Source organism: Camelus dromedarius, chromosome 3, assembly GCF_036321535.1.
Source record: "Camelus dromedarius isolate mCamDro1 chromosome 3, mCamDro1.pat, whole genome shotgun sequence".
In the NCBI taxonomy this organism is placed as follows: domain Eukaryota; kingdom Metazoa; phylum Chordata; class Mammalia; order Artiodactyla; family Camelidae; genus Camelus; species Camelus dromedarius.
In genome coordinates this window covers 89,085,856-89,113,609 of record NC_087438.1, presented here as the reverse complement: position 1 = coordinate 89,113,609, position 27,754 = coordinate 89,085,856, and the positions used below count along the sequence as shown (strand labels likewise).

The 27,754-nt window shown below is 40.3% G+C and overlaps 1 protein-coding gene across 1 annotated transcript in view; it reads left to right on the top strand.

Annotated features, from left to right (window-relative positions):
• Window positions 1-1,566: 1,566 nt before the first annotated feature.
• FBN2 (fibrillin 2) overlaps window positions 1,567-27,754 on the top strand; it is a 206,194-nt gene continuing 180,006 nt past the window's right edge. The window contains exons 1-5 of the mRNA XM_010981038.3: window positions 1,567-1,820; window positions 2,630-2,712; window positions 7,644-7,742; window positions 10,704-10,799; window positions 16,442-16,537. Of these exons, the coding sequence (XP_010979340.2) occupies window positions 1,567-1,820; window positions 2,630-2,712; window positions 7,644-7,742; window positions 10,704-10,799; window positions 16,442-16,537 (628 nt within the window). The remainder of the gene's footprint in view (window positions 1,821-2,629; window positions 2,713-7,643; window positions 7,743-10,703; window positions 10,800-16,441; window positions 16,538-27,754) is intronic.

The window sequence follows — 27,754 nt, the reverse complement described above, 5'->3', positions numbered from 1 at the left end:
CCGTGGCTGCGTGAGCCCCCTCTTGGAGGCCGAGGGCTCATTTCAATCCGGAAACGCCCAGCCCCTCCGCGGGTTCCGCAGACTGACGCCGCTCCCGGTGGGGAGGTGGGGGTAGGAGGCCGGTGGGGAGGGCTTGGCCTCCTCGAATTGAGGTTGCAGCCAACTCCCGCTCGAGTCCCCATTCCTGCTTGACTGCGAATCCCTCCACCCCGGGTCTGGATCCTTGCAGGAGGACCCGTTCTCATCCTCAATCGTGTGGCCTCTGTCCCGCGGGGAAGTTCAGCTGCGGGTCTAGCCAAGCCGGGCGCGTTTAGAGGCCCTCGTCCCTGGTCCGCGGCCCGGCGAGGATGGAGGGGGAAGGGAAGGGGCTGCTGCCTCCTTCCCCAAATCCGGTCCCTAACCGCCCCCTCCCCCGTCGTCTGCTCGCTTTGTACAGGCAGTCAAAACAGAGCTAGCGGCCAATTGAGGGGGACGGGAAGCAAAGCCGACTGACTCCTCGCCCCCTCCTCCCGGCCCCCCGGCCCTCCCTCCCCTTTCCCACTTCTCTCCTCGCCCTAACCTCGCCCCCATCCCCCGCTCATTTCCTCTCGCACCCAGGCTCGCCAATCCCTCTTTCCAAGCCTCTTTTTCAACCCTGGCCTTCCTCTCCTGTTCGCCCCCCTTCTCCCCAATCTCAGTTCTCTCCCCTCCCTACACCCTACCCCCGTCCTTCCTCTTCCCCTCCCCCAGCCCCTGACTCCCCTGGTTCCTCCCCACCCGATCGCCCCCTTACTCTGTCTCCGCCCACTCTGTGCCGGCCCCTCGGTCGGAGCTGCGCCCCACGTGTGGACTGCTGCGCTCCAGCCCCCACTGACAGCCGCCGCCCGCCGGCCCGCCCAGCGCCCCGCCGGGCCTCAAAACCCCCGCGCCGCGCCCTCGCCCGCTGCATCTTCCCCGGCGTCCAGCCTCCCGCCCTCCCTCTTACCGGCGGCTCGCTCCGGCCCCGCGCACCTCCGCCCGGCTCCTCAGCCGTCGCCGGCGCGTTGCTGCCCCGAGGGACTTCGGGCGAGCTGGGAGAAGACCCTCCTCTTCTTTAGGGGGCAACTTTTGTTTGCTTGCCGGCTCCTTTCTGGTAACTTCTGCAGCTTTCCAAGATCAGTGCCCGGAACGCACGGGAATCCGCCGAGTCGCTGCGTGCAGGCCCTTTTTTTCTTTTGAGGTCCGCTTTCTTTGTAACTTTACGCCGCGGCTGCTCGGGTTACTTTTGTAATTTCCCGCCCCCGCTTGCTGGCGGTCCTGGAGTCGCTCGGGGCAGCGGCCCGGGGGATGCAACGTGGACCGCGCGGGGCTGCCGGCCGCTCCGCCGCCGCGCCTCGCCGCCCGCTGCGCTAGAGCCTGCTCGCCGCCAGCAGCCAGGGGGCCGGCGCTCGGTCGGGGGCTCCCGCTAGAGCAGGGAGCCCGAGCCCAAGGGAGTCCCGGGAGCCGACGAAGGGCTTGTTGGACCCTGACTTTTTTCGGGCCGCTCATATTTTGTCTTTGAGCGCTCGCTCACCGCGGACCACGGTCCGCGCGCTCTCGGCGCCCGCGATGGGGAGACGGCGGCGGCTGTGTCTCCAGCCCTACTTCGTGTGGCTGGGCTGCGTGGCGCTCTGGGCGCAGGGCACGGCCAGCCAGCCCCAGCCTCCGCCGCCCAAGCAGCCCCGGCCTCAGCCGCCACCGCAACAGGTCCGGACCGCAGCGGCGGGCTCCGAAGGCGGGTTCGCGGTGCCCGAGTATCGGGAGGAGGGCGTCGCGGTGGCCAGCCGCGTCCGCAGGCGAGGACAGCAGGACGTGCTCAGAGGGTAGGTGGGCAGGCGGCACGGGGCGGGGGGAGCCTTGGCTTAGCAGCTTTCCATCCCACCCCCTCCCTGAAACTAGTTCTGGCGGCTAGTGGTGGCCCTCTCCACCAGTAGACCGCGAAGACTCCCAAGAACGCCTCCCCCTTTTCCTCCGCAGCTCTGCGGGCAACAAGCCCTCCCTCGAGGGGTTGGGCGGCGGGTGGGTCAGAGGCCCCTGAGTGCGGACGGCACAGCGCCTGCCGAGCCCGCCGTGCGGGAACAGGTTCTCAATGTCGGGCGGAAGGCGCGCGTGAGTCCACCCGGCGCGGCGCCGGGGCTGGTGGAGTCTGCCTGCTCCCCACCGTCGGGGGCGCCGCTGCCGAGCCTTTTGTTTGAGGACGTGTGCGGGGCTTACAGCTCACTCTAAACATCAAGCCGAGCGCTCCACCTTCCGACGCGCCATCCTTGACACGTCGGGGCCAAAGCAACAGTTGATCAAGGAGGGATGGATTTGGGGACGAGGTCTAGGATTTTAGAAACGGCGTGTTCCCTTTGTTCTCTGCAACTGGAGGCTAGAATAGTAGCAAATTATATGTTTCCATGTTTCTTTTCGCGCTTTAGAAAGGCAGCAACCAAGGACAGATGAAAGGCAATGTTTAGACGTTTCTGACCCTCCCCCATTACAGTGTCTCATTTACTTCCATGTCTGCGGCCCAAGCCCCAAGAATTTAAATAGTTTTGGTTGGTTTGTTGTCCCGAAATATTACAAAAACTGCTAATGTATTACCGCACCCCTCTCTACGAGTGTGTGTGACTTCGCTTGTCCGTCGCAGGCCCAACGTGTGCGGATCCAGGTTCCACTCATACTGCTGCCCGGGATGGAAGACGCTCCCTGGAGGAAACCAGTGCATTGTCCGTGAGTGCTTGGCTGGGATCACAGCTTGGGGCAGCACGCACGGCCCCAACTCAGGGCCGACCTCTTGCATTCAGTCGTCTGGACACAGAGTTGCTTTTAGAATCCGGTGGCCACATAGCAGTAATAATTAGGACGCGGCCCCGTTTGAATGGTGGGGAAGCAGCAGCCGGTTTGCTTCTGTTTAGACTTCGCTTCTAGACTCTGTTGAAGGGCAATAATGATAAACTTTTCAAAGATACTTGGAAGTTTTATCTTTCTCTGTCTATTAATACAAATTGAAGAGGGAGTGGAGCAATTCCCTAGATAACCCCAAACCACTTTTTCCTGAAAGAGTGCAGATAAGACCTCAATGTGATTATGTAAATTATCTGTCTTTTGGCTCTGCGTGGGGTTTAAGCCATATGGATTCTTAGGCCTCTGTACAAAGCCACTTATTATCAATGGTTTCATCTCAGAGACAACGTTAACATAGATATTAACAGAGCATTCTTAGAGATTTAGAGTTGACCCAGGTTAACAAAAGTTTTAAAAGAGAGGACTCTTCCAAATGGTTTGACTTTTTTGGAGGGGTGGGGACGACATTTAAATTTAGAATTTCCAGATCCCAAATTGCATAGTGTGCAGTAGATTTCCAAAGTGTGAGTCTTAGGACTTCAGAAGTTTGGCACATCTGACCTTAAAAGTTTTGATCATTTTATTCAGTTCCCAGAGTGTATACCCAGCTCTCCAAGTTTTAGTTGGAGAAGTCATTAGTTATCAGCCTCACAGTGATGGACTGTGGGATGTCTTATTTAGCCTGCCTGTGAATTTGTGAGTAAGTGTGACTGGCCTTTCCGTGTGTGTTTATATAGCACAGCCACATCTGTCTTGTGGGAGGAGAGCCAGGTATCATGGACAGAACATTCATTGAGAGTCAGTCTTGACTTTAGATTGACCTTGATGTTCTCCAGGGGAAAGGCAATTATGCAACAAGAAACAGAGAAAAAGGGCAAGCCACACTAGCCAAGGGGTAATAAGGATGTAGTGGCATCTCTGACTCTATATTTATTGGTTTTGTGGGTTCAAGATAGACGCTTAATGTTATTTCAGTGCAGTTTTTAAAAAAGCATGAAATCTCAAGTGCTGTGAAGATTAGCTTCTTATTTTTTCTACTCTGAAAGAATCCCACAATCTCCAGTGATGGGGCAGAATAAGAAGCAACAACTGTGTTCTTTGAGGTGACTCATAAATATTTTAAATAAACACTCTGATTACAAGCCCTTCCTTTTATTAAAAAGAAAGGAAGGGTATTGAATTCATTTCTCTCCAATACAGAAGTCATGTATGTGAAGCATTTGTGGAGGGTGCCTTTACTTTTTCGTGCCAGTAGGGCGTTACTGTGCCTGCTTTAAACCTACAAGGTTCCTAGAGTCTTGAAACAGCTAACATCACTCCGCACACACCTGCCGTTCCAGCCGGGAGTGACTTAGGCACTGCGGAAAGTCTGACTCACTAGATGTAATGAATGTGACTGCCATTATTGAGTTGGAGGGCAGCCGAGGAGAAGGGATTGGTTTATGGTACGTGTTGAAAATCTGTAAAGTCAGATTTTATTGGATCAGTGTGGAATAGGAATTCCAGAGAACAGAGCCTTTCAGAATATTTACAGTAGAAATAGACATACATATACATATACATGGCTCTCTGAGTGTCAGCTTAAAATACTTTGAGTCTTTGAATAACATTGTGCCCTTTACATGTTTAGAAGATCAGTTTTGGAAATCTCAGAGTAACAGTGAATACTGTACCCTGCTTTTCCACTACTTCAGATATTTGGGTGCTTATGAAATATATTGGAATGTCCATGTATCACAAATCTATAAAAAACATAATCTTTGAAATAATCTTTATATCTCTGAGAAACATTTACAGTACCTGTGTCAAGAGAGATCTACAAAAATATTTATTAGCACATTTAAAAAAGTAATTCAAATGCTCAAGAGTAAAATAGTGTACAAAAGAGAGGGAGAATGTAATGCCTTTATATTCTATTGCATGGGTCTTAAATAAATTTTAACTTTGAATATTTTGGATTAAATTCAGTGGTTAAATTATTTCGACATTTAAAACCATAATATGTGGAGGTAATTACCCAATTGAAATCATCATACAATCAAAATACAGTTTTCATTCCATGAAATTCTGCCATTTGTAACAACATGGATGGACCTAGAAAATATTATTCTTAGTGAAATGTCAGACAGAGACAAATGCTGTATGATATCCCTTACATGTGAAATCTAAAAAATAATACAAATGAATGTATATGCAAAACAGAAACAGACTCACAGAGATAGAAAACAAACTAGTGGCTACCAGTGAGGAAAGGGGAGGGAGAAAAAACAAGCTAGGGGTATGGAATTCATAGGTATGGACTACTATGTGTAAAATAGTTAGGCAACATGAATATATGGTGTAACACAGGGAATTTGAGCCATTGTCTTGTAATAACTCGTAGTGGAGTATAATCTGCAAAAATACTGAATCACTGTACTATGCATTTGAAATTATAATATTCTAAATCAGTTATACTTCAGTTTAAAAAAAGAGTTTGCATTCTAGGATTTTTTCATGATAACAAATTATTCATTATATTTGCATAAGATTCACCATCTGGCCAAAGAAAAGCCTCTAAGACAACTTACAAAAAGAGAATAAGTAAAATACAAATAGAAAAGGAGGACCAAAGATTAATTTTCTCAAAAACTTACATTTTTTTCTTTTATTGAGATATTAAGGTGATCACCTTCTAGGAATTTCAACCTGTTTGGCCTTGACCAGACTTCAAGAGGAGAAGATATTAAAATAAAAATGTATCTCAAACTACTGGAAACCTAATGTATTTTGATTTGAGTTTCTGTATTTTGTTGTTATTGTTCTTAATTGTGGCCTATAAAAATCACTGAAGTACTTCCAGACTTTCAAATATTTGTTTCCAAAAGGATGAAATTGACTTTCTCACTTTCCATTTGTTTTTTTTTAAATCTTGTTAGAAATTGAAGCAATGGGAAAACTTGCTTTTTAATTATTGTATTGTGAAATTATGCTGTGAAAAACATTCTGATCAGTGGAATAACAGTGGGAAGGGGCTGGCCCAGAATCATAGCATTTGAGACCTGAAGAGTCATCATAACACCCCAATATAATCCTTTTGTTTTATTTTACCAGTGAGAAAACTAAACCCAGAAAAGCTGTGGGTTTTTTTCCTGAGCTTGCAATGGGTCAATGGCAGAATGGGGACTCACCCTCAAACCTCTTCTTACCGTTTACTCTCTACTGTGCCAGGCGTCTTCTCCCAGCATCACTGAAATCCCAACGCCCAGGTCCTCTCTTCCTTGCCCTCTAGTATTCCTGGTTCTTGTGGGTTTTGTGATTGTGGGAAGGACCAATATCTAGGTGAGACAGAAGAGAGGAGAAAGGGCCTCAGCAGTCTTGCATCTCCCTGGCTCTCGGATGTGAAGGGAACACATGTGGCTGTGACATGGATCTGTCTGAGGATGACCAGTCTCCAGTCCGTCAGACCTTCTTTGGGTTCAGGATTTGGGAGGGGGCATTTTGTGTATAACCTAAGCCTAGACTAATTGTCTGCCTGCTGGGGATGAGGGAGCTTTGAAATTAAACAGTATTTTAGACATTTGTCTTTGGAAAGTTACTGGTGATCAGAAAATATGGTACATTTTAAGTAGTCAGTTCCATGGCAAGAACCATGTTCTTGCCTAAAATTGTTTTTTTATCTTCACGCTATTATCTGTGACATTTTCATTTACAAGAAGTACTGATGGAGATGCTGGACATATTATGTGGATGTCAAAAGGCAGTTTGGAGGAGAAAAATAATTATTGAGTCCACCTCTGTAGAACATGCCCTTTACAGATTGGGAGTCTCCAATCTCTTTGAAAGTTGTGGCAACCCCCACTTCCCCAGCAAAAGACACAGACACACATTTACATACATATTCATAGCTAGTTTCGGGGCAGTCTCAGACTCTCCTCTTCCTGTCTTGATGTAGCCAATCATGGAGCATTAAAGCTCTAGCCTGTTTGTGCAAAGAGAGAATTCAGTCGTGGGTATAGAGATAAATCTCTAAGCTTCTAAATGAACTGACTCTAAATATGGGCAAGACTTCCCATTGGAAGGCACTAGGCTAACGATTTTAAGGATCTGTAGTATGTGCTGTGTCCTTGAGCCTAACATTCTTTGCTCTGGTGACCCTCATACCTTGGAGGTCACAGCTGCAGGAGGCGTTGACTCTCTCTCCATCAAGATGTCGCTGCAGCTTTTCTGAACAGCAGGAATAGGCTAGGTTGTGGAGGTGACATGGGAGAAGGAAGGCTGGAGGAAAGAGAGAGGGAATTATTAAGGGGAGCAAAGATTGATGATGGGGTAGGTCAGATACCAGCCGGGAAGGAATGTGCAGGGAACCCCTGTGGCTTGGCCAGGTTGTTAGAGCGTGGAGTCTCTGGCTCAGCCAGTTTCACATTCTCTGCCTTCCTGGGAAGGTCCTTTACAGAGTGGGCTATGTTTTCTGAGGTCCTGTGGGTTTCCTCAACCCTCCCAGCTTCCTAGGGCCGAGACTGTCTTCTCGTGGTGAATTCTGCCTGTGAACTCTGCCTTGAATGGAAAAGGCCACCTGTGCTGATGCAAGTTGAACGGTTAGGATTAGGGAACTTGAAGTAGCTTCACCTGTTCCACATCATCATGAGGGTAATGATGAGACTGATGACCTGCCTACAGTGGGCAGTCTCCTTGCATATCTGAAGTTAGACGTGGTGTGTCCCATATTTTATGTCTGAGTTTTTCAGGTTGATAGTTTTTAACTAGCGCTTTCTTGTTTTGTCAGTGGTGGCTTACTACCTAACTGTTCACTTGCTTTCCTCTTGTGCTTTCTGCAGCGATTTGTAGGAATAGTTGTGGAGATGGATTTTGTTCTCGTCCTAACATGTGTACTTGTTCCAGTGGCCAAATATCACCTACCTGTGGATCAAAATCAAGTATGTTTTTCATATGTGACCTTACTTACTCCATTATCTGTAAGCTTTTGAGTAAAAACTAAATGTCCTTTTAAGGAAGATATAGACCCATGATTATTTTCCTCACTAACTAGGTCGGTATTAATCTTTGGAATAAAAATCTTTGGTGGCTTAATTATTGCTACCCCAACAACTAAGGGATAATGAAGGTAATGATTTTCATTAAGAAAAATGATTTCATTCTGGTCAAAAAGCTATGTGTCTATGCAGTAAAAGGGCCTGCATTCTGTGGAGAAGTAATTCTTAGTGAAGAATAGTTATAACTTACTGAGTTTTTACCATGTTCTAGGTACTAAGTGTTTGACTATATCATTTTACTTAATCCTCATGTGAACACTATGAGATACTATGATTTATACCCCATTGACAGAGAAGGAGGCTGAGGCACACATAAGTTTAACTCACCCAAGGTAACATCTCTTTGAATCCAGGAATATTCATGCCTAAGTCTATAGACTTAAACTCTGGGCTCTGTTTATTGGCTTTGCTTAACCCCTGCAGGATACCCTGTTTTGTGGGTTAACTAAAGCGGAAGGATAGAGGATTGGGGTGACAAGTATTTGCTGTGTACTAACCAGATGCTTTACATATATTAACTTATTTTATGCACATGAACTCCCAGCAGCTCTGTCAGATCACTGCGACAGTGGACTAAGATTGTATTTTTCATGAGCTAATTAGAAATTGTTGGGTCTTTAAGGTCCGAGATTACTTTTTTTAGACCAGTGTTTAAGGTAACATTATATGACACTGTGGAAGTAGCTATTGTTTATTTAATTGCTCGGTGATTAAATAAATCTTTAAGTCTGCCTCAAACTAGTATGAAGTTGTTACATTTTTAACATTTCCCTCTACAAATTTTTCCCAAGAAAAAGTAGTACGTAATCTGTCTGACTGAGGAATATAAGATTCAAGATTTGTACAACAGAGGTCATTGTCTGATAATGAAACTTTTGATTAACGCTCTAGTTTCACTTTTTTTTTTGAAAATAATCTGTCATTTTCCCAGTCTTTTAAAACCTGTTGTTCCGAATTGAGAGAGACTTTCCTGACCACCCTGATCAGCCATTTCTCCCCTACTTTCCTTCACCTGCCTTGTCCGACTGCCTGGGAGGTACCTTGCCGGTAGTGTCATTATCCTATTTTCTTAGTTTTCTCATACGTGCCTTCAGCAAAAAAACAAACAAACAAACAAACAAAAAAACAAAACAAAACAAAACAAAACCCAATCCTGGAGAAATTTTACAATTCAATTCCTTAATTCCTCTACCTCATTTCCTCTAGAGGGCAGCTGAATATTCACTAACCAACCCTCGGTTTGTAGTATATAATTTAACAGGGGATCCATGAATTCACTGGCCTTGAGTAATACTCACTCACTTTTCCATCAGGAACTTTTCTGTCCTTTCCATTCCTCCGGTGCTCCAGCTCCCAAAAGCATTTAGCGCTAGTAATCGTTCTCTTCTTGCAATGCTCTCTTTTCCCTTCACTTGTGTACTATTACTGGCTCACAACGCTCCTTTTCTTAATTATTATTTTTAGTCTCCTTTCTGTATCTTCTTTTATTGGCCTTCCATTCACAGTTTGGAGTTCCTAAGAGTTCTGTTTTCCCTGGGTGAACTTATTTACATATATGTTTTCAACTACCACCAGTATGTTGCCAATTCATAATGATTATCTCTAGAATAGATCCCTCCACTGACCTTCATATTCACATGTTCCACTTCCTATTGGACATTCCCACTTGAAAGCATAGTAAGCATCTGAAAGTGTGTGAAACACCGGTTCATTGCTGACCACAGCCTGCTGCTTCCGCAGTTTCCCTTGCCCCTGAAATGGCACTGCCATGCACCCAGTGCTTAAGCAACTCCTCTTTCTCTCACATCAGGTCTTTTAACAAGATCTGTAGGTTCCACTGACTGGAAAAAATATCCATCTTCTTTCCAGCACGATTGATGCTGAATGGGTCAGCTACCCTCCTCTCTCACCTGGACTTTTGCAGTAACCTCCTGTTGGATTCCCTAGCTTCTGCCTTCTTCAAATCCTTTCTCTCAGAGCAGCTAGAGTATCTTTTAATAATACAAACAGCATTGCTTGACTCTCTCATTTAAACCTTTTCAATGACTTCCTGTTGCATTTGGGATATAATGCAAACTGTTCATGGCCAACGAGGTCTTGTAGTATCTGGCTGGATCTGCCTGCTTCTGTAAGATCTTCCCTTCCTAGTCTGCTTCCTTATAATCATGTGAATCTTTCAGCTTTTCAAGCAGTGGGAAAGTCTTCTGATGTGCTGCTTCCTTTTCCTGTGAGGTTCCTCCCTGGTTCTTCTCATGCCTTGCTCATTTTCATTCTTCAGAACTCAGCTTAAATGTCATGTCGCATCAGAGTGGTCTTGTCTGGCTCCTGTATCCAGATTCCTCCTTGGCTCCAGGCTGCCCTCCTTCACAATACAGTGTCCCTCAGAGAACTTACCACAATCTATAATGACACTGTGGTATTTGTTTGCTTGTGTCTTTTCTGCCTCCCTGTGGGAATGTAGCTCCATGACAGTGGATACCAAGTCCGTCATGACAGCAGGGCACTGAATTCATGAGGCAGGCGCTCAGCCACTGCCTTCTGAATGGACACACGAGTGCCCCCTGCGTCCCGGAACATGCATTTCTAGTCCTCTTGTCTCTAGATCCTTTAACACTGAAAGTGTAATGTATTTTAAATACATACTAAATAACATATGTTGTGACAAATATGGTCATGTTGCACTTACATTTACAAATACAGTTACAAATAAATAAAAGTATGCTTGGGTCATAACTTCTGTAGACTAGATTGTCATTAATTGAATACTTAGTATCATTTTGTAACTCTCACAGATACTGTAATTTTGGTGATTGATAGTTTTATGTTTTTTGTTGTTCTTTGCAGTTCAGCAGTGCAGCGTTAGGTGCATGAATGGTGGGACCTGTGCAGATGACCATTGCCAGTGCCAGAAGGGATATATTGGAACTTACTGTGGACAACGTAAGGCACATTGGGATAGACTTGATTTATTAGAAATAATTTGCTTTAGAGGGCATTTCATATGGAATCATCACTTAAGGTCTTGTAAAGCCTATGAGCGTTTAAAAAATAATTTTATGTTGGAAAGATGCACCTTATAAGTAAATATCTAATTTTTCTTAGCTCTTTAAAAATTTTTGTTCTAGAATACTGATGTTGTGGAGCACTGCTAGTGCTTTATCAAGTGAGACATAAGCACAAGTAAATACTGACTTGCTCTTCCTCTAGCTCCGTAAAATACCTTCAAAAAAAAAAAAAAAAAGAAAAGTCTTACGAGGATCTCTCTCTTTTTAGGATATCCCAAATTTAACCCTAGGAGAGCCAGTTTTATAAATTGTCCTTTTCTCAAATATGTTTAATTATTTAACACCACAGTGCAGAGCTATGAAATGAGCTTTTAAAAAATCATAGGTCACTGTGAAAGAGGGAGCTCTGACCCAGCACTGGTCTCATCTTCACTCACTGGGGAATATCCTGTACTAATCCAGGACCGACCTTTTAGCAAGGATGTAAGGATTGTGGCTCGTCCCTGGGGAATACTCTAGGTTAGCATTTCCCAAATTGTGGAACTCTTAGAGGATTCCTCATATTTTTAAGTATGCATGAGTAGAAGGACATGATGCTAAAGAAAGTTGAAACGTAAATGGTAACAAAGTCCCTTTTCACCCCGTTTGCATTTTATCAGATGCAGAGTCTAGGTTTGCTCCTAAACTTCAAGGCCTCCCTAAGTATTGTCCAACCATTTTAACATAGAAGGATCAAGTCTTAGGTGTGTGAGAGTAGCTTGTTTTAAACTGACTGTTTTATTTTTGTTGGTTTAAAAAACTTTTAAAAATTATTATAGACTATATACAAAATTTACCCTTTTAATTATCTTTAAGTGTATGTTCAGTGGCATTCACACTATTGTGCAACCACCACCCCCATCCCACATACAGAACTTTTTTTGTGTTGTAAAGCTAAAACTGTACCCATTAAACGCCAACTCCCCTCTTCTCCCTCACCCCAGCTCTTGGCAGCCACCATTCTACTTTCTGTCTCCATGAATTCGACAACTCTAGGTACTTCATATAAATGGAATCACATTGTATTTGTCCTTTTGTGACTGGCTTCTTTCACTAAGCATAATGTGTTCGTGGTTCACCCATGTTGTAACATGTGTCAGGATTTCCTTCCTTCTTAAGGCTGAATAATATTCCATTTTGTGTATATATCCTATTTTGCTTTTGTCTGTTCATCCGTTGATGGATACTTGAGGTGCTTCCACCTTTTGGTTATTGTGAATAATACTGCTGTGAACATGGGTGGACAAGTATTCACTCAAGTCCTGTTGGATATATACCCACAAGTGGAATTGCTGGATCATTTGGCACAATTCTATCTTACATTTTTTGAAGAACTTACATTGCTGTTCCCTATAGTGGCTGCCCCATCTTACATTTTACTGCTGGTGGGAGCCAGCAGTGCACAAGGGTTCTTTCTGATTACTCCACGTACTCACCAACGCCTGTTATTTCTTTTTTTTTTTTTTTTAATGATAACCATCTTAATGGATGTAAAGTGGTATCTCCTTGTGACTGTTGAAGTAATTTTTTTAAGATTGCCCTCTAGTTAGGATAATTGTAGCTTTCCATTTATAAGTGCCATAAAGTTTTCTTTTAAAATAATTTAAAATAAATAGGTAAGTTGATTTGAAGAAAAATATTCTGTTAAGCTCAGGAGTTGGCCAAATTTTTCTGTAAAGGCCAGATAGTAAATATTTTAGACTTTGTGATTTGTATCAGTGCTCAACTCTGCCATGTGATAAGTGTTTGGATTAAGCTTGTATTAGACATAGAAGCTATGAAAAGAAGTCTGTACTAATGGAATGGTTGTGATGGATGAGAAAAAGAAAAAGCAGTGGTCCATAGTGACAACTAGAAGATTTGGGTTGAGCTCCAGGCTGAATGGTGATGCCATTTCCTGATATGGGAAAGACTGAGCAGAAGTGGGTTGGACTGGGGTCAGGTGGGACTAGGAACAGGGGATGTCAAGAGTTCTGTTTTGAATTTGTTAGATGAAGAATTCTGTTAGGTTTCCTAGTGGACAGATCTTTGAACTCAGCTCTTAGGATAGAGGTCAGATAGAGGGATATGCATTTGGCAACATGTAGATTGAATTTTTATATGGTTAATATTTTAATCATAGGCCTGGATAATGATCCCTAGGAAGTTGGTGTAGGTAGAGGAGAGAAGTGGGCTGAGGCCAGAGCCCCGTGCAGCCCAGCATTCTGAGGTGGAGAAGAGGAAAGAGGAGCCAGCAAAGAACTGAAGAGTAGACAATGAGACAGGAGGAAAACTGGGAGAACGTGGTAATCTGGAAGAGGAAGGAAGAAGGTAGCGCCAACAGTAGAGATTTATATTGTCCTGGGTCAAAACAGTTGGCTTTTGTTTCTGTCCTCTTTTTAACATTTTAACTTGATTTAGCATTTGTTTTTATCTGATACGTTTGTGTAGAATAACTACAGATTTGACTTATGTTCAAGTGTTTGTACTTATGTGTATGATATAGGAGTCTGTCTAATAAAAACCTACACTTTTGTTATCTAGCACAGAGTAGGTGCTCAGTGAGTACTTATTAAATAAAAATATTCCAGTTTCTGCAGTCATGGTCAGTGTTCTGTTTCACAGGCTGGCCACCTTGAAACAGAGTTTGCTTCTCCTTTCTCCTTAGGTCATAGTAAGCACTTAAGAAACTAGCTCATATTTCCATCCATAGTTTTTTCTCTCCCCTGCCTTTGTCCCGTACTAGGTGGAAGCATTTTTTACCCCCTCCCTGGGTGGTCAGTGTTCTTCCACGGTGGAAATTTAGGCATATACAAATTTCTTTCCAACTGCAGTTGAAAGATAAATTTCTGTTTCCGTTATGTTTTGTTACCAAAAATATTACTTTATAAAATTAACTTCGATCATAACTCATTCAAAAGAAGGAAAATTACCTCTTTTTTTCTTCCTTTTGATCCACTTTTATCTGGATTGCCTGCTTCTCTTCTTTGGCTGTCGCTCTTCAGTGTAAACTTCGGATATTGTAGAGCGAGTCTTGTTTTCCATACGAATACTCTACAGCATAAAAAAGAAGAGGAATTAAGCTTTATAGAACACCTTTAATGTGTAGCCACTGTGCACGCTGTTTTTTACATCATTTTATATAGTCCTCAAACTCCTATGAAGTAGGGCTGTTAAGTCTACTTCACAGGCAGGGAACCTGAGATTCAGAAAGATGATGTGACTGAGATGTGCTGGGGGCGGCAGAACGCCTGTTCTGTACCCTGCATTGTTCTGCCTCCCAAAAAGGTGGGGAAAATGCTGTGAGATTTTGATACAGCGCAGGATTGTTTGAGAATCTGCAGTACATCAAATACTACAATAGGTGCTCGGGATACAAGACAAACTCTCTGGTCCCTCTCCCAGAAGAGCTCATTCTCACGTGAGGGCAGGAATAGAAGCAGACGTTGGGATCAGCGGGTCTCCTCCTGCTTGTTCACAGGAACCTTTAATACTTCTTTAAATTATTGAAGATCCCGAAGGTCTTTTGTTTAAATGGGTTATATCTGCTGATATTTACTGTATTAAAAATTAAAATTGGGAAATTAAAAAAATTATTTCACTTGAAATAATGAAGACCCATCTTACATATTAATATAATCTTTTATGAATAATAATAATGTTTTCTAAACCAAAAAAATCTAGTGAGGAGGGGCATGGTTAGTCTAAGCTGTCTAGGTTAGCCTAGATTTCATCTGTACGGGCAAGCTCTTTCCAGGAGATGCTCAAGGCTTATCTAGCTCTCTTCTGTCTGGCATTTGGAAGCTCTGTTTTGGAAAATGCTGAGAGAACCCCTCCCTTCACCTCCCCAGGGACAGATCCTGAGTGTCAATCATGAATGCTTTCCCCACTCATGTCTTAAAGGCTAGCCTAAGTGTAATGAGAGAATATATCTGAGAAAGTGACTTTCATTTACATTTCTTACAGCTTGAGAGTATTTAAAGAAAATTTTTCTTGTTTTAATTAATTATATTAGATGAGTGTTACCCATTTGCAGTGTATCTTTAGCAATCAGAACGTTCCAATCCTGACAGTCGTTTCTGTGGAATTACACCCTACTGAGAGTTCTCTGACAGTTTTCTGTTTCTTCCACATTGCTGCCCACCTCCATCTTTCTCACGCTTCTCATGACCTCTATTCCTTCTCTTTTATCCTGTGTATTTCTCCTTCTAACTTACTGCCCAGCTCTTATTTGAAGGCAGTGGCAGGGATGAATTGGAAGTTCTATATAGAACTCAGCTTGGGACAAGTGAAGAAGCAGAAAGATGTAGTTCTTAGGGAGATGTACTTATGCAAATGTATAAGAAATCCTGCACTGGAGCAAAGCCTGACATAGACCAAGAATTTTAAGGCTACTGGTACACTGATGCTTTAAGATGAAGATGTTTCAAAGTATGCTTTTTGGTCTTGCTACCGTGAGCAGAACAGAGACCATTCTGTGTATTCTGGATGATGATAGGTAATCCAGTTGCATGTCCCTGGTAAGAAAATAGCAACTCTATTGCATCTTTACTCATCAGTGTATATTGAGCTTCCCACATATTGGAAGTGCACATAAATGCGACAGACGGTTCTGTTCAACAGGTGGGTGGGACACACGCTTTTCATGTCGTATTTTCTCTTGGAGTAGATGTGATTCTTGAATTCAGCTGTCCTCAGTATTTTTCACAGGAATACTTGTCAAGTAATCTGCAAAGTGACTTCTGAGGAGACTTTCTTATCGTGGGTCCTGGCTGTGAGCTGGGTGCCACCAAGTGGAGGGCGGTGGGGACAGGGGTGCTGCTCAGGTTCCTTTCTGACTCTCTGACCCCCTCTGGGTCACCTGAGCTCCACATCCCGGTCTCCCTGGGGTCATCATTATTTAAAAGTTTTGCACTGTGAGCTAATTTTGTATGAAAGAACTTAACTGTGTTGAGACAGTGAGGTTTCCCCCTTTCTTTCCGTCTATAACCTGCATGTACTCTTGACACATTAGATACTTCTCTTGGTATTTTCTTGATGAATCAATAGTATTTTCCCCCATTTTTCATGTCGGTTTTGCCTTTTCCTTATTTCTTCCACCTTCTTTTTTTCTTTTGCCTTCCTTTTCTTTGATTTTTGCTTCTTTATTGCTGTATCTTCTTCATTTTTTCATGTCACATTTTGCCTTCTCTGCTCTCTGGAGTCTGCATCCTTTTTCATACACTTCCCCATATCTTAATCACCTCCTTACCTAAGAAATTAGATTATAGAGTTAATAGACCTGGATTCTATAGAGGATTCTAACTATATAAGCATTAGATCCAGACAATCCTTGTGATTCTGATTTTTAAAAAATCTTTTATCTGCTTAACCATGTGATTTACATGAACTGTGTGGGTTTTGATCTCAATATACACTTAAATATGTTCACTTAAATGCATAATGTGATCCGTAACTTGTGTTTTAGAGGTAAGAGCCATTACTGGCTATGTTTTCACACCACTGTGTGGTCCTTGGACGTTTACTGTGTCATGAGCGTCTTGCTGTGTTTGTGTGCAGCCGTCTGTGAAAACGGGTGTCAGAATGGTGGACGGTGTATCGGACCCAACCGCTGTGCTTGTGTCTATGGATTCACTGGCCCACAGTGTGAAAGAGGTAAGAAGGGAAAAGAAGTACGAGAATCTCCCTTTGGAGAAGTCTATTTTATTGTAAAAATGTGTAATTTTTTTATTACTCAACAAAAATTCTTCTGAATAGTATTTCATTCTTCTTTGATTATGTCTATAACTTGGATGGTTAGCTTTTGAGATAGAGCTAATAGCAGCTGAAGTGTTGCAGTTTTTTTCCACCAGAATGACCTCAGTTCAGGAGGCCAACTCTGGGGCTATGGCTCTGGAGTAATTTTGAGTGAGTGACTGATGGCAAATTCTAATAATGTGCTTAATTCAAATTGTAAATCAATGCTTGGAAGTACTGCCTCTGTTAAAAAAAATGTCAGGATATTCTTGGCTGCAAAACAAAGAAAAATCTGAAATTAATTGCCCTAACCGATAAAGAAAGACATTCCGTTGCATAACAAAAGGCCTAAGGTAGAAGGCTTCAGGTAGAAAATGATCAAGGCTTTCATTCTGTTGTTCTGCTTCTCTTGGTCCTGCCCTCCTTTGTATGTCAGTTTTGCCCTACCCTGGAGTTCTTTTCGGCTGTGAAGTGTTTGCCAGCAGTAACTAAAGCAGTATGCTTTCTTGTTCACATCTACAGACAGAAAACCTTTCCTCTAACCATGAGCCAGTAATAGCCTTTAAAGATACTCCATATGCTGATTGGCTTAAGCTTTGAGTTTTTGAACCTGTCCGTGGTAAGAGGAATGGTATTAATGTGTTCCATGTAGATTTATCAGCACCCGTCTTTGAAGCAGAAGATGCTGTAAGTATCCCCAAAGTCTCATGGAAGGTAGAGTTCAGTATCAACCCAGTAAAGCTGTGGGGGGCAGAAGAAAAGGGGCGGGGGGAATGGATGCTGGGTAGACATTCAGCATTGTCCACTTTATCCATGTAAATGGTTGGTCAAGTCAATATGAAATCAATTTACCATAATTTGAATAGCAGTTAAACTCATGACCTGTAGACTGCTGAAAATCCCCAGTGTTGATGCAATAAGTGAACTGTTAATGTCCTGATAGCAAGTGGGTATATCAAAGAAGGTACTAAGCCTTATAAAATGTGATAAATAACTATTTAACAGTGAACCATAAGAGTAAAACAAGCTTAAACTAAAAGCAGTATTATATAATCATTCGTACATACATATATACTCAAGTTATTTTCTTAATTACATAGATACTCAAGTTTTCCAGGGCTTGCCATAGCATCTAAAGCTGTATAGTGCTTTCTTTGTTGCAAAAGTTTGAGTACGTGAAGCTGTGTCATTGAAATATTACGGATAAGTTGTGGTGATGGTTTATATATGTATAGAGGCTTTGAACTGCAAAGAAACCTTATGTTTTAAAAATTGTATTCATTACACTGACAAAAACTTAATCCTGCTATTCTGGTTAAATCTTGAGAAGAAACTGAGAAATTAGAATTATATGGTAAAGTTTGAAAAGTAAGATGTATGCAGCCTTTTAACATATGCTTGTATGTATATGTACATTAAGATATTTATATTATTCCTAAGGTAATTGAGATTTCTTGGGTCCGAAGTACATTCCACAAATGACAGAGTTTATACTTGCACTTAGGACAAATTTAAATGCCTTCACCAGATGCTTTTATTTCAGGAAGAAAAATTAATTATGAAATGTTAGCATAAAATGATAAGTTGTTGAGAATGGAATAAAACAAATTTCTTAGATGATGTTAAGTTTATTTAAACACCATAGAATGGAAAATAGTTAAATTACAATTCTCAAGCATAGTTATAATTGGTGGAGATGATGTTCATTTTTCTGGAGGTCATGTAAACTTTGCAGCATTTTCATCCTGAAGCAGACTTCAAGTTCAATTCCTAATTGGCAAAAGAACTGTGTAGTTTGGACTCTGAGGCTTCCAGGCATTACATCATTATTCTGCAACAGTTATTCATTCATTAGATTTGCTGGTCCTTACTAAATTTATGAGAATCCAGTAAAGGCTTACATATATTTTACATGTACAGTAGCATATTTTCAGAAAAATTAAAAAATTAATTAGTTAACTAATCGGCCTGAATGATTTTCTTAAAAACATGGGCTTGTTTCTTAAAAATCTTTTTCAGTACTAACCTTCAGATGAAAGTTCTAAAACTTCATTTCTTCCAAAGAAGGAGTTAGTAATTTCCACTCTTAGACTGCAAACGTGAACTTTAACGCTTTTTAAAGATTTATCTTCAGTTGAATTTTAAATGTATAGTAGCTAATCCCACTAAAAGTGGAGTTCCTAGTTTTTCTCGAGAAACATATTCCACATTGCTATAAAAGGAATTAACTTACTTACGTTGAGGTTAGTGAATAGGCTGATGGCCCCAGTTAACATTTAAGGTTTATACTGTCTTTTTCAATTACTAAGTTTCAAAATATATGTTCTTTGTTCTTCCTCCCCTAAAAAGACTTTTGTAAAATTAGGGATATTTTTCCTTCTTAATGTGGAACACATACAACTTCCCTTCAAACTGGGCTCTTGAGATCAGCTGTATGATAAACGTGGCTGCTTTTCCAGTTATCTGGGCTGCTGGCAGACTGGTTTCCGGGCTGGAGAGAGACTGAGTGGTCACTAATGGCTGGCATGGTCGTGGTATTTAACTTGAGCCTTAGTGCTAGTTAAGCTGAACCTTGTCGGAGTTCTCTTCTCATTCTTGCTGATATGTACAATGACCTTTTCTACTCTGCATAAAAAAAGAGTTCTTGTGGCCGCATGCTGATGGTAAAATGCAGACAGCTTAGCTGTGTCCAAGGCACATGAAGATACTCAATTCTTTTGCTTGTCTCTCCAAACAGATGGCATTTGAAAAAAGATAGATATTATACTTAATGTACACCTGAGAGAACATAGAAATGCAATCAGCATTACAGATCAAGACTTGGTGTTTTCTTTTTCCCTGACAATTATTATTTATCAGTAGAAACTTGGAGGGGGCAGGCAGGCAAGAAATGAATTTACCTGAGAATTTTCTTTACTAAATGCAGTTATTAGTTAATTATAAATGTGGCCTGTCCAAAGACCCTGTTTCAACTTCTTTAACTGAAATGATTGTTGAAATGGTTCTTTGTAATTGATTTTTTCTTGAAGCCTATATAAGGACCATCTGTTAGAAATATATCCTAGACTCTTTTAAATTATGCATACATTTACTACTACATGTTGTTTTTTTATCGTATAAACATGACTTCCTTTTTAAAAAGTGTGTAAACCTGGTGAAATTTCAAATATCCTTATACTTCGTCACATTTCCTTTAAAATGTATTATCTTTCTGTAAATGGTACCTTAAAAAGGAGAATTGGAGATTTGCTTTCTAATCTGTTGACATTTTAAAGAAAAATTTCTTTTGTTAATCTGAATCTGCATCGGGAAAAAAGTGAGATCAAGTAGCAAACGTTAAAGTTTATAAAATCTAAACGTTCAAGCCTTTATGTAAAATGAGAAATGGGTGGATTTCCCTTCAGGGTAACTTTCATAAAATCATCCAGTCAGTGCATGAACTCAGTGTCTAAAAGTGTGTCAAGAAGGAGTCACTCAGCTGCCTCTTGAATACTTCCTGTCACAGGGCTCTCACTCACTCACCCCATCGTTAGACAGTGCTTCATTGTCAGGGTCCCGATTGTGCAAACTCTGCATTATTATGCTCCTGCCTCAGGAGGCATGTTAACAGGTGTACGGCGTATCTCTTGCTGTCTAATTCAGCGGGAACATGATGATGGTGACTTCTCTAAAAGGTGTAAATTGTAATTTACCACTCAGTTTTCTGTGATGGCACCTTTGAAATCTAATTATAAGTTCTTGAATTATTCTGTACATTTTTGTTCATCTACTCACATTTCAGTCGGTAAAGTGACAGGTATAGACCTCCTCAGACCTTTTCCAAACACTCTGAGACAAGAGTGGAAACAGGCAAATTAGGATTTTTCTGGAATTCTGGGAATTATGTAGACCAGACCCAGGTTTATTCAGAAATAATTGATACACTTATTAATCAATGTTAATTCTTTGGTCTTGGGATTTTTTATAAAGTATTCAGGGTCAGCCTACGAACATAGCAAATTAATAGTGTGACCAGGAATACAGGGTAATGTGGTGTGAGAACAAGCTGGAATTCTGCAGGATTCTGAACGTAGTGGATTTGACACTTCCAAGAAATGTATAGGCAGTAATTTATTGAAAAAATTCCTCCCATTGTAATGTTGTTATCTAAAAGTAACACGTGTTTATTATAAGATAATTAGAAAAATCAGACAAGGGAAAACAAGAAAGTGCAATTATTCATGGTTTCTCTCCAGTCAGAATTAATTACTTTTAACATTTGGATTAGACTTTGAGTCCTTCATTCTGCAACACATGCAATGCTTACAAAGAGTGGGATCTTTCCATTCTTACTGGAATCTACTGTAAGGATATTTCACGATCTGTAACATGAGATGTACTTACATGCTGCTTTTCCTTTTGGGTTATGAGCTACGTTAAATTATATTATGGATTGTAATAGTTCCACTGCATGTTGTAGTAATGAGGTGGGCCTCTTCATTCTGTACAAGCGTATGATGTTTTTAAGGTTATTTCCTCTGTCTCACAGATGAGGAAATTTTGCTCAAGTCAAGCTTATGAGGGTATTAGGACGGAGGAGGAGCTCAAACAATCTGATTCCAGACCATAAACGCAATTACAGTGAAGTTACTGTCTGCCATAATTATATTTCTTATTAGTTGACGTTTAACATTTAAGGTCATTTCCAGGTTTTCTTTTCATTTTGTTAGTTTGTTTGTATTTTAGCAAAGCTGTGTTTAAAATCTATATAGATAAATTTATATCTTTGATTTTATTCTTAGGGTATATCCTAGAAATGTAACTGTTGAGTCATTGAATATGTGAACATTTAAACCTCTTTGTATGTTCTGTTCATTTCCCTCCAAAAGGCTTTTTATCATTTATCCCGTGGTATTGTGTTTTAAAAGTCTTCCTCATTCCCGTATCTCACAAATATCTATGGTTTTTTCCTAGTGCTATTGGAATTTTATTTATTTTATTTTTTAACCACAAGTTAGAGTATATAGGAGGGTAACTAAAATAAATTTATTTATAAATATTTGCTTATTTGTCACGTATCTGCTGAGGTTTTTTTAAGGATGAGGCTAAGTACTTGGAGCTCAAGTTACAAATACAAACAAAGAATACTCCCTATTAATAAGAAGCGAACTACCTATTTAAAGACCAGAGCTAGCCCTCTACTTAAATACTAAAGTAAAATAAGGCACAGTAAATACTGTGATGGGAGTAGGAGCAAAATTAGGTGAGCGCTCAGACGTGCTTCCTGATGAAGGAGGAGTTACAGACGTCCCGGCAGTTAATCCAAATGAAAAAAAGCAACTCATTAGAATGGGAAAACCCGTATTGGACTAATTCCTGTATTGATATTGTAAGATGTAGCATGATGGAATCTTATGCTGAACGATGTTATTTAAACTACAAAATTAATTGGAGTTAGCACCGTCACTGAACTGACGTTGTTTTATAGAAAGATGTCTCCCTTTGTCCTGCACTCAGAAGATTTAGTGAGAATGAATTATAAGGAACAGAGAGGGCACATCACCAACCACAGCTGTCAGACTCACGCGCCCGCACGAGCACGCGCGCACACACACACAGACAGTTCTGCACTCCTGACGCCGTTAAGAACGTTTTATAACCTTCCACAGTCTGAGCTAAACTTAGCCTTAAATGGGCATCCGAGAAATACCAGAAGATCTGTGGGAACTTCAATTTTTTGGCAGTAGCTCAGAAGACATCCTTATCTTAAATGCCATTAAGCACACAAGAGCAGGAAAATGAGAGGGAAAAAGCAGGCAGTGGAAAGTGGAAGGAAAAAGAATGAAGAATGATAGAAAAGGGAGAGATAAAACTAAAACTCAGAGTGGAGAGGCTGGGCTGTATGAAGGACGGCTCTAAGTTTGGGAGAAGATTGGTTCATTGATTGATCTGATCTGGGAGAGGCCCGGTGCTCCGCTTCTCACTCCTGCATTTAAGCCTCTGCTCTTTAGATCTGTGCAGTGAGATCGAGTGAGTTGGCAGCCTGTTAGACCCTGATGCTTTATTTATAAAACTCCTTTGAACTAAAGCAAGGAGTATTTTAATTTATTCCAGCTCTAAGTGCCCTTATTTACATATTTCTTTGGTTTTGGTTTATCTACTTAGAGGCAGGGAAACATGCAATACAAAATTAAAATATTCAAATATTTTATATTTGTGTAACTCCATAAATGTTTTCCTTTTGAAACATCAGGTCCAAAGACATTAAAAGTTTAACTGGTATGGAAACTGGGTGAAGCTCCCCCCCACACACATAAATTAAATATCATGAAATGTTACATGATTTAGCCAAAAGCAATAAATAATCAAATGTGCCTGTGTGGGGAGAGAGGGTTTATGTAATATCATTGTATATTTCAAAGATCTTAAATACTAAAAATTTCAAAATAATATGTTTCCAGGGGTTTCAAATAAAGGATCATGGACATGCAGTTACCCCACAGAGTTGCTGGGAAGATTAAAAGCGATACTGTGTTAAGCTCCTGACACTTAATAGGCAGAGTGCCCGGGATATGATAGACATCTACTGAGTGATATTTGTTGTATTTTAGGAACACAGGGAATAGCCAGAATCAAAACTTAAGTTAATTAAACTTATTAAGACCTGTATGACCTTGGAAATGTGATTGCCCTCTCTGATCTCTGTTCTGTGTGTACAGCAGGTGTCTACTGTGTCAATCTTGAATTATTTTTGACACTTAATACGATACCTAGCTCTCAGTAAAGTGATAATTATTGATGCAAATCTCTTTTAACTGAACTCCCCAGTTATCAAAAAGATAGATATGGTGGCTAGCTATTGACGATGGAATATTCAAAAGTGGAATTTCAAATAAGGAATAAAAAGATTCTGTCAACTATTTAAGTCATAAAATTAAGTTTAATGCTGTTTTTATTGAGAATGTAAGGATTCAGAATAAATAGCATATTTTAGAATGGATCACATTCGTGGTGTGAGAATTAAATGAAAAATAAAGTGCCTAGCCAGTGTCTGGCACAGAGTAAGGGCTAAATAAATAATAAGCCATAATTGTGAAAAGACCAGATATGAAATGCTCTCTTAGACAAAATTATCTACATAAGGTCTTGTTCCAAGCATTTCACAGTGTAACTAATAAATATGTGGAGTTTATCTCACTCAGGTGCTTGCATATTGCCAAGTCTAGTAGGAATTGCTCAGAGGGTCTTCGTACAGTCCAGAGAATAGTTTCTCTGTGAAACTTTCCTTGACCACCACCACCTGCCTCCCTGCCTTACCTTACTTTTCATGCAAAAATCAGGCTGCTTACTTTCTCAGCTGTGAGCCTTTTAAGAGCAGAGATTTTTATCTTAAAATGCCTTTATGTTCCTGCTGCTCCATGCAGTGCAATATATAAAAGGCAGGCTGTATATTCATACATACACATATATATATACAGCAATTCCAAGTAGAAGAAATAGGGTTTTTAAAAGTGCAGACATAGTGAAGGTCCTTCGTTGTTTGTGGATGCTTATTCACAGTGAAAGGAAAGAGTAGAAGATGAGGCTGGAAAAATAGGCTTGGATCTTAATACACAAAGTCTGAAATGCCAAAGTCACAAAGTTGCCCTCTATTCAGGAAGGACTTCTAAACTTGAAAGGAGTTCTCTACAAAGGTTAATTTGGAGTGGAGAGTGGAGAGGCTGAAGGCAGAGACACCATTCAGAAGAACTCACTACATGTCAGGTAGATAATAGCAATGAATCTATTACGTTTGCATAATTTTTTTCAGTCAGAGTATGATTTATCTATGCATAAATTAGAGTAGTATCAGTAGTAACTGAAATGGAAAATTATGTAATATTGGGGATTATGATAAGTGTTTTAGAGGAATTAATACTTAACAACAACCCAAAGGTATCATTTTTTTAACGTAATACTGCAAATGAGAAAACTGAGACACAATCAGATAAAGCAGTTTGCTCAAATTCACTCACCTAATAAATGGAGAAAGTAGCATTTGAACACAGTGGTATTATAACCACAGAACTCACTTATCCACAACTCTATTTTGAGTGAAACACAAAATTGCAAAAGTATTACATTTCTTCTCTTTAGAAATACATTGTGCATTGTTCAGCATAAGAATGATAACCAGGTACATTCCAATTGAATGAAAGAGATGGCCTGCTATGTTTATATTCTTTTGTTATCTGGCCTAGGGTAATCTTTCTGGTATATGAATTTCTGATTATACCTCTGAATGTATATACCCAGAGTTTCTTTATGTATATGATCTTCTAAAATATTAATTCAGAACTCATAATGCTGAAAACAAATCTAAGACTTCTGTTTCCAGCCAAGAGGGACTAACAGGAACCAGATTAAACTTCCTGCCTAAGAAGAACTGAAAAACAGAATAAAATAAGTGAAACAGTGGTCTTCAAGATATTGGACATCAAGTAACAAGAGAAAGTAATCCTTGAAAGAAGTACTCTGCTAGATTTTCCAAGCTTCCTGCTTGAGACAGTTTTTCCAGGCTGTACTGTAGGCAAAGAGAACCCAGGCATAGCCTGACAGGATCTTTAAATTGAGAAAATTGAGGTGAGATTCTGGGGAGGCCAAGATGGCTAGAGTTCTCAGGACAGAATACTGGAGAGGACAGAGCTGTATGCAGGAAACTCTAGAGATCTACAGAGGTCTTCTCTCAGCTTTCCAGCAGAATACTGATCAGCACATGCATGTGAGGAATCTACCAGAGTCTAGAGAAGGACTCACTTAAAAAGATTAGAAGGTACAGCACTCAGAGTACACACAAGTCCAGAAATACTACCTTCCCCTCAAACCAGAACGGAGACCCACACAATCTGTGGGACAGTGGTCAGAGCACTCAGAAGTGCCCTGCTTCAGTGGTGGGGAATAACCAGCCATAGACTAAATGCTGCTCTGGTCCTTATGAATAAATCTTGAAAGCAACATCCAGAAGGATCCAAGAAAAAAATTCAACAATATTAAAATAATACAAAAGTACTAAACACTCAATAAAATAAAACCCACAATATAGGGCATCAAATGAAATATTATTGATCAAAAATTTCCTACAAGTAAGTAGGAGAGTACGGTTACAGTGAGAAATATTAGTAAATCAAAATTCACTCAGAACCTATACAAGATGTTACAATTAGCAGACTAGAAGATTAAAAGTTATTATAAGAGTATTACATATACCCATAAAGCTAGAGGAAAGAGTCAAAATGTTAAGTAGGATATGGAATCCAAATTTAACTTTTTGAGATGAAAACTGCAATGTCCCTACGTGAGGATTATTCTGGATGGGATTAATGGCTGGATAGATATTGTAGATGAAAAGATTATAGTGAACTTGAAGCCATAACAGTAGAAATTAGTCAAAGTAAAATATAGAGAAAAAAGGCTAAAAATTACAAGAAAGCATCCGTGAGCTTTGTGACAACTTCTGGTGAATTGCGTACCTGTAATTGGAATTATCAAGGGAACAGAAGGAAAAATATATTTGAAGAAATAATGGTCATAAATTTTACAAATTTGATGAATGCTATAAGCTGACAGAATGAAGAAGATAAAAGAACCCTAAACAAAAGAAACTGGAAGAAATTATATCAAGGGACATCATAATCAAATTGCTCCAAACTAGGCACACAGAGGAAATCTTAAAAGCACCCAGAGGGGAAAAAAAGACATGTTTTATACAGAAGAAAAAAAGATAAAGATGACAACAAATTTCTTGTTACAAGCAGTGCAAGCGAAAAGACAATGGAACAGCCTATTTAAAGTACTAAAATAAAAATTAAAAACCCACCTAGAATTCAATATCCAGGAAAATGTCTTTCAGAAACAAAGGCAAATTAAAGCCTTTTCAAGCATATAAAAGATGAAAAAATTCGTTACCAGCACATCTGCTCTGCAAGAAGTGTCGCGGGCAGCCCCTCAGGCAGAAGAAAAGCGATGCCAGATGCAAATGTAGATCCACACAGGGGATGAAGAGCATCAGAAAGGTAACTGTGGGTAAATATTTAAGTTTTTCTCTTAGTTTTTAAATCTCTTTAAGAAGCAATCGGCTGCTGAAACGAAAAACAGTTACAGTGTTCTGTGGAGTTTATAGCAGATGTGGTAGTAGAATATATTAAAACAATGAAGCGAAGGCTGGGAGAGTCATATACTGTTAAGTAGTGTAATATGGCTTGAAGATAGACTTTTATAAGTTAAAGGTGTGTGCTCTAAATCCTCAAGCAGACTACTAAAAGTATAGTTATAGCTAAGAAGCCAACAAAAGATGGTAAAATGGAATAATAAAAAATAAAAGAAGGCAGTAAAAGAGGATTAAGAAGACAAATAATAAATGGACAATTGGAAAACAATAGAAAATGATAAGAATTCAATGTAGCCGTATCAATAATTATTTGAATATAAATAGTCTCAATACTCCAATTAAAAGGCAGAGATTCTTAGGATAAAAAAGCAATTTCCAGTTACATGCTGCCTATTCGAAACCTATTTTAAATAAAAGATACTGATAGAAAGAGTAGGAAACATGAAAGAGTAGGAAAAGAAATACCTGGCTAATACTAATCAAAAGAAAGCTGAAGTGGCTAAATTAATACCAGACAAAGAAGACTTCAGAGCCAAGACGAGTATCAAGCATAGAGAACGTCATTTCAGAATAAGTCAGTTAATCAAGAGGATATATCAATTCTAAACATTCACATACCTCATAACATAGCTTCAAAATACATGAAGTATAAACTGATAGACCTGCAAGGAAGACTTGACGAGTCCACAGTTATAGATGAAAATTTCAGTACCCCTTTCTCAATAATTGATAAGTAGATAGAAAATCAGTAAGGGCATAGAAGACTCAAACAATACTGTCTATGGGCTTGACCTGTTTGACGTTTATAGGATGCTCTACCATACAGCAGCAGAAAATACACATTGTTCTGAAGTGCACGTGGAACATAAACCAAGTTTCAGTAAGTTTAAAAGGATTCAAGTTATGCAAAGAGTCTTCTCCAAAGTCTGCAATGGAATTAAATCAGAAAGCAACAACAGAAAGATCTCTGAAAAATATTCAAACGTTTAGAAACTGTGTGACTCATTTCT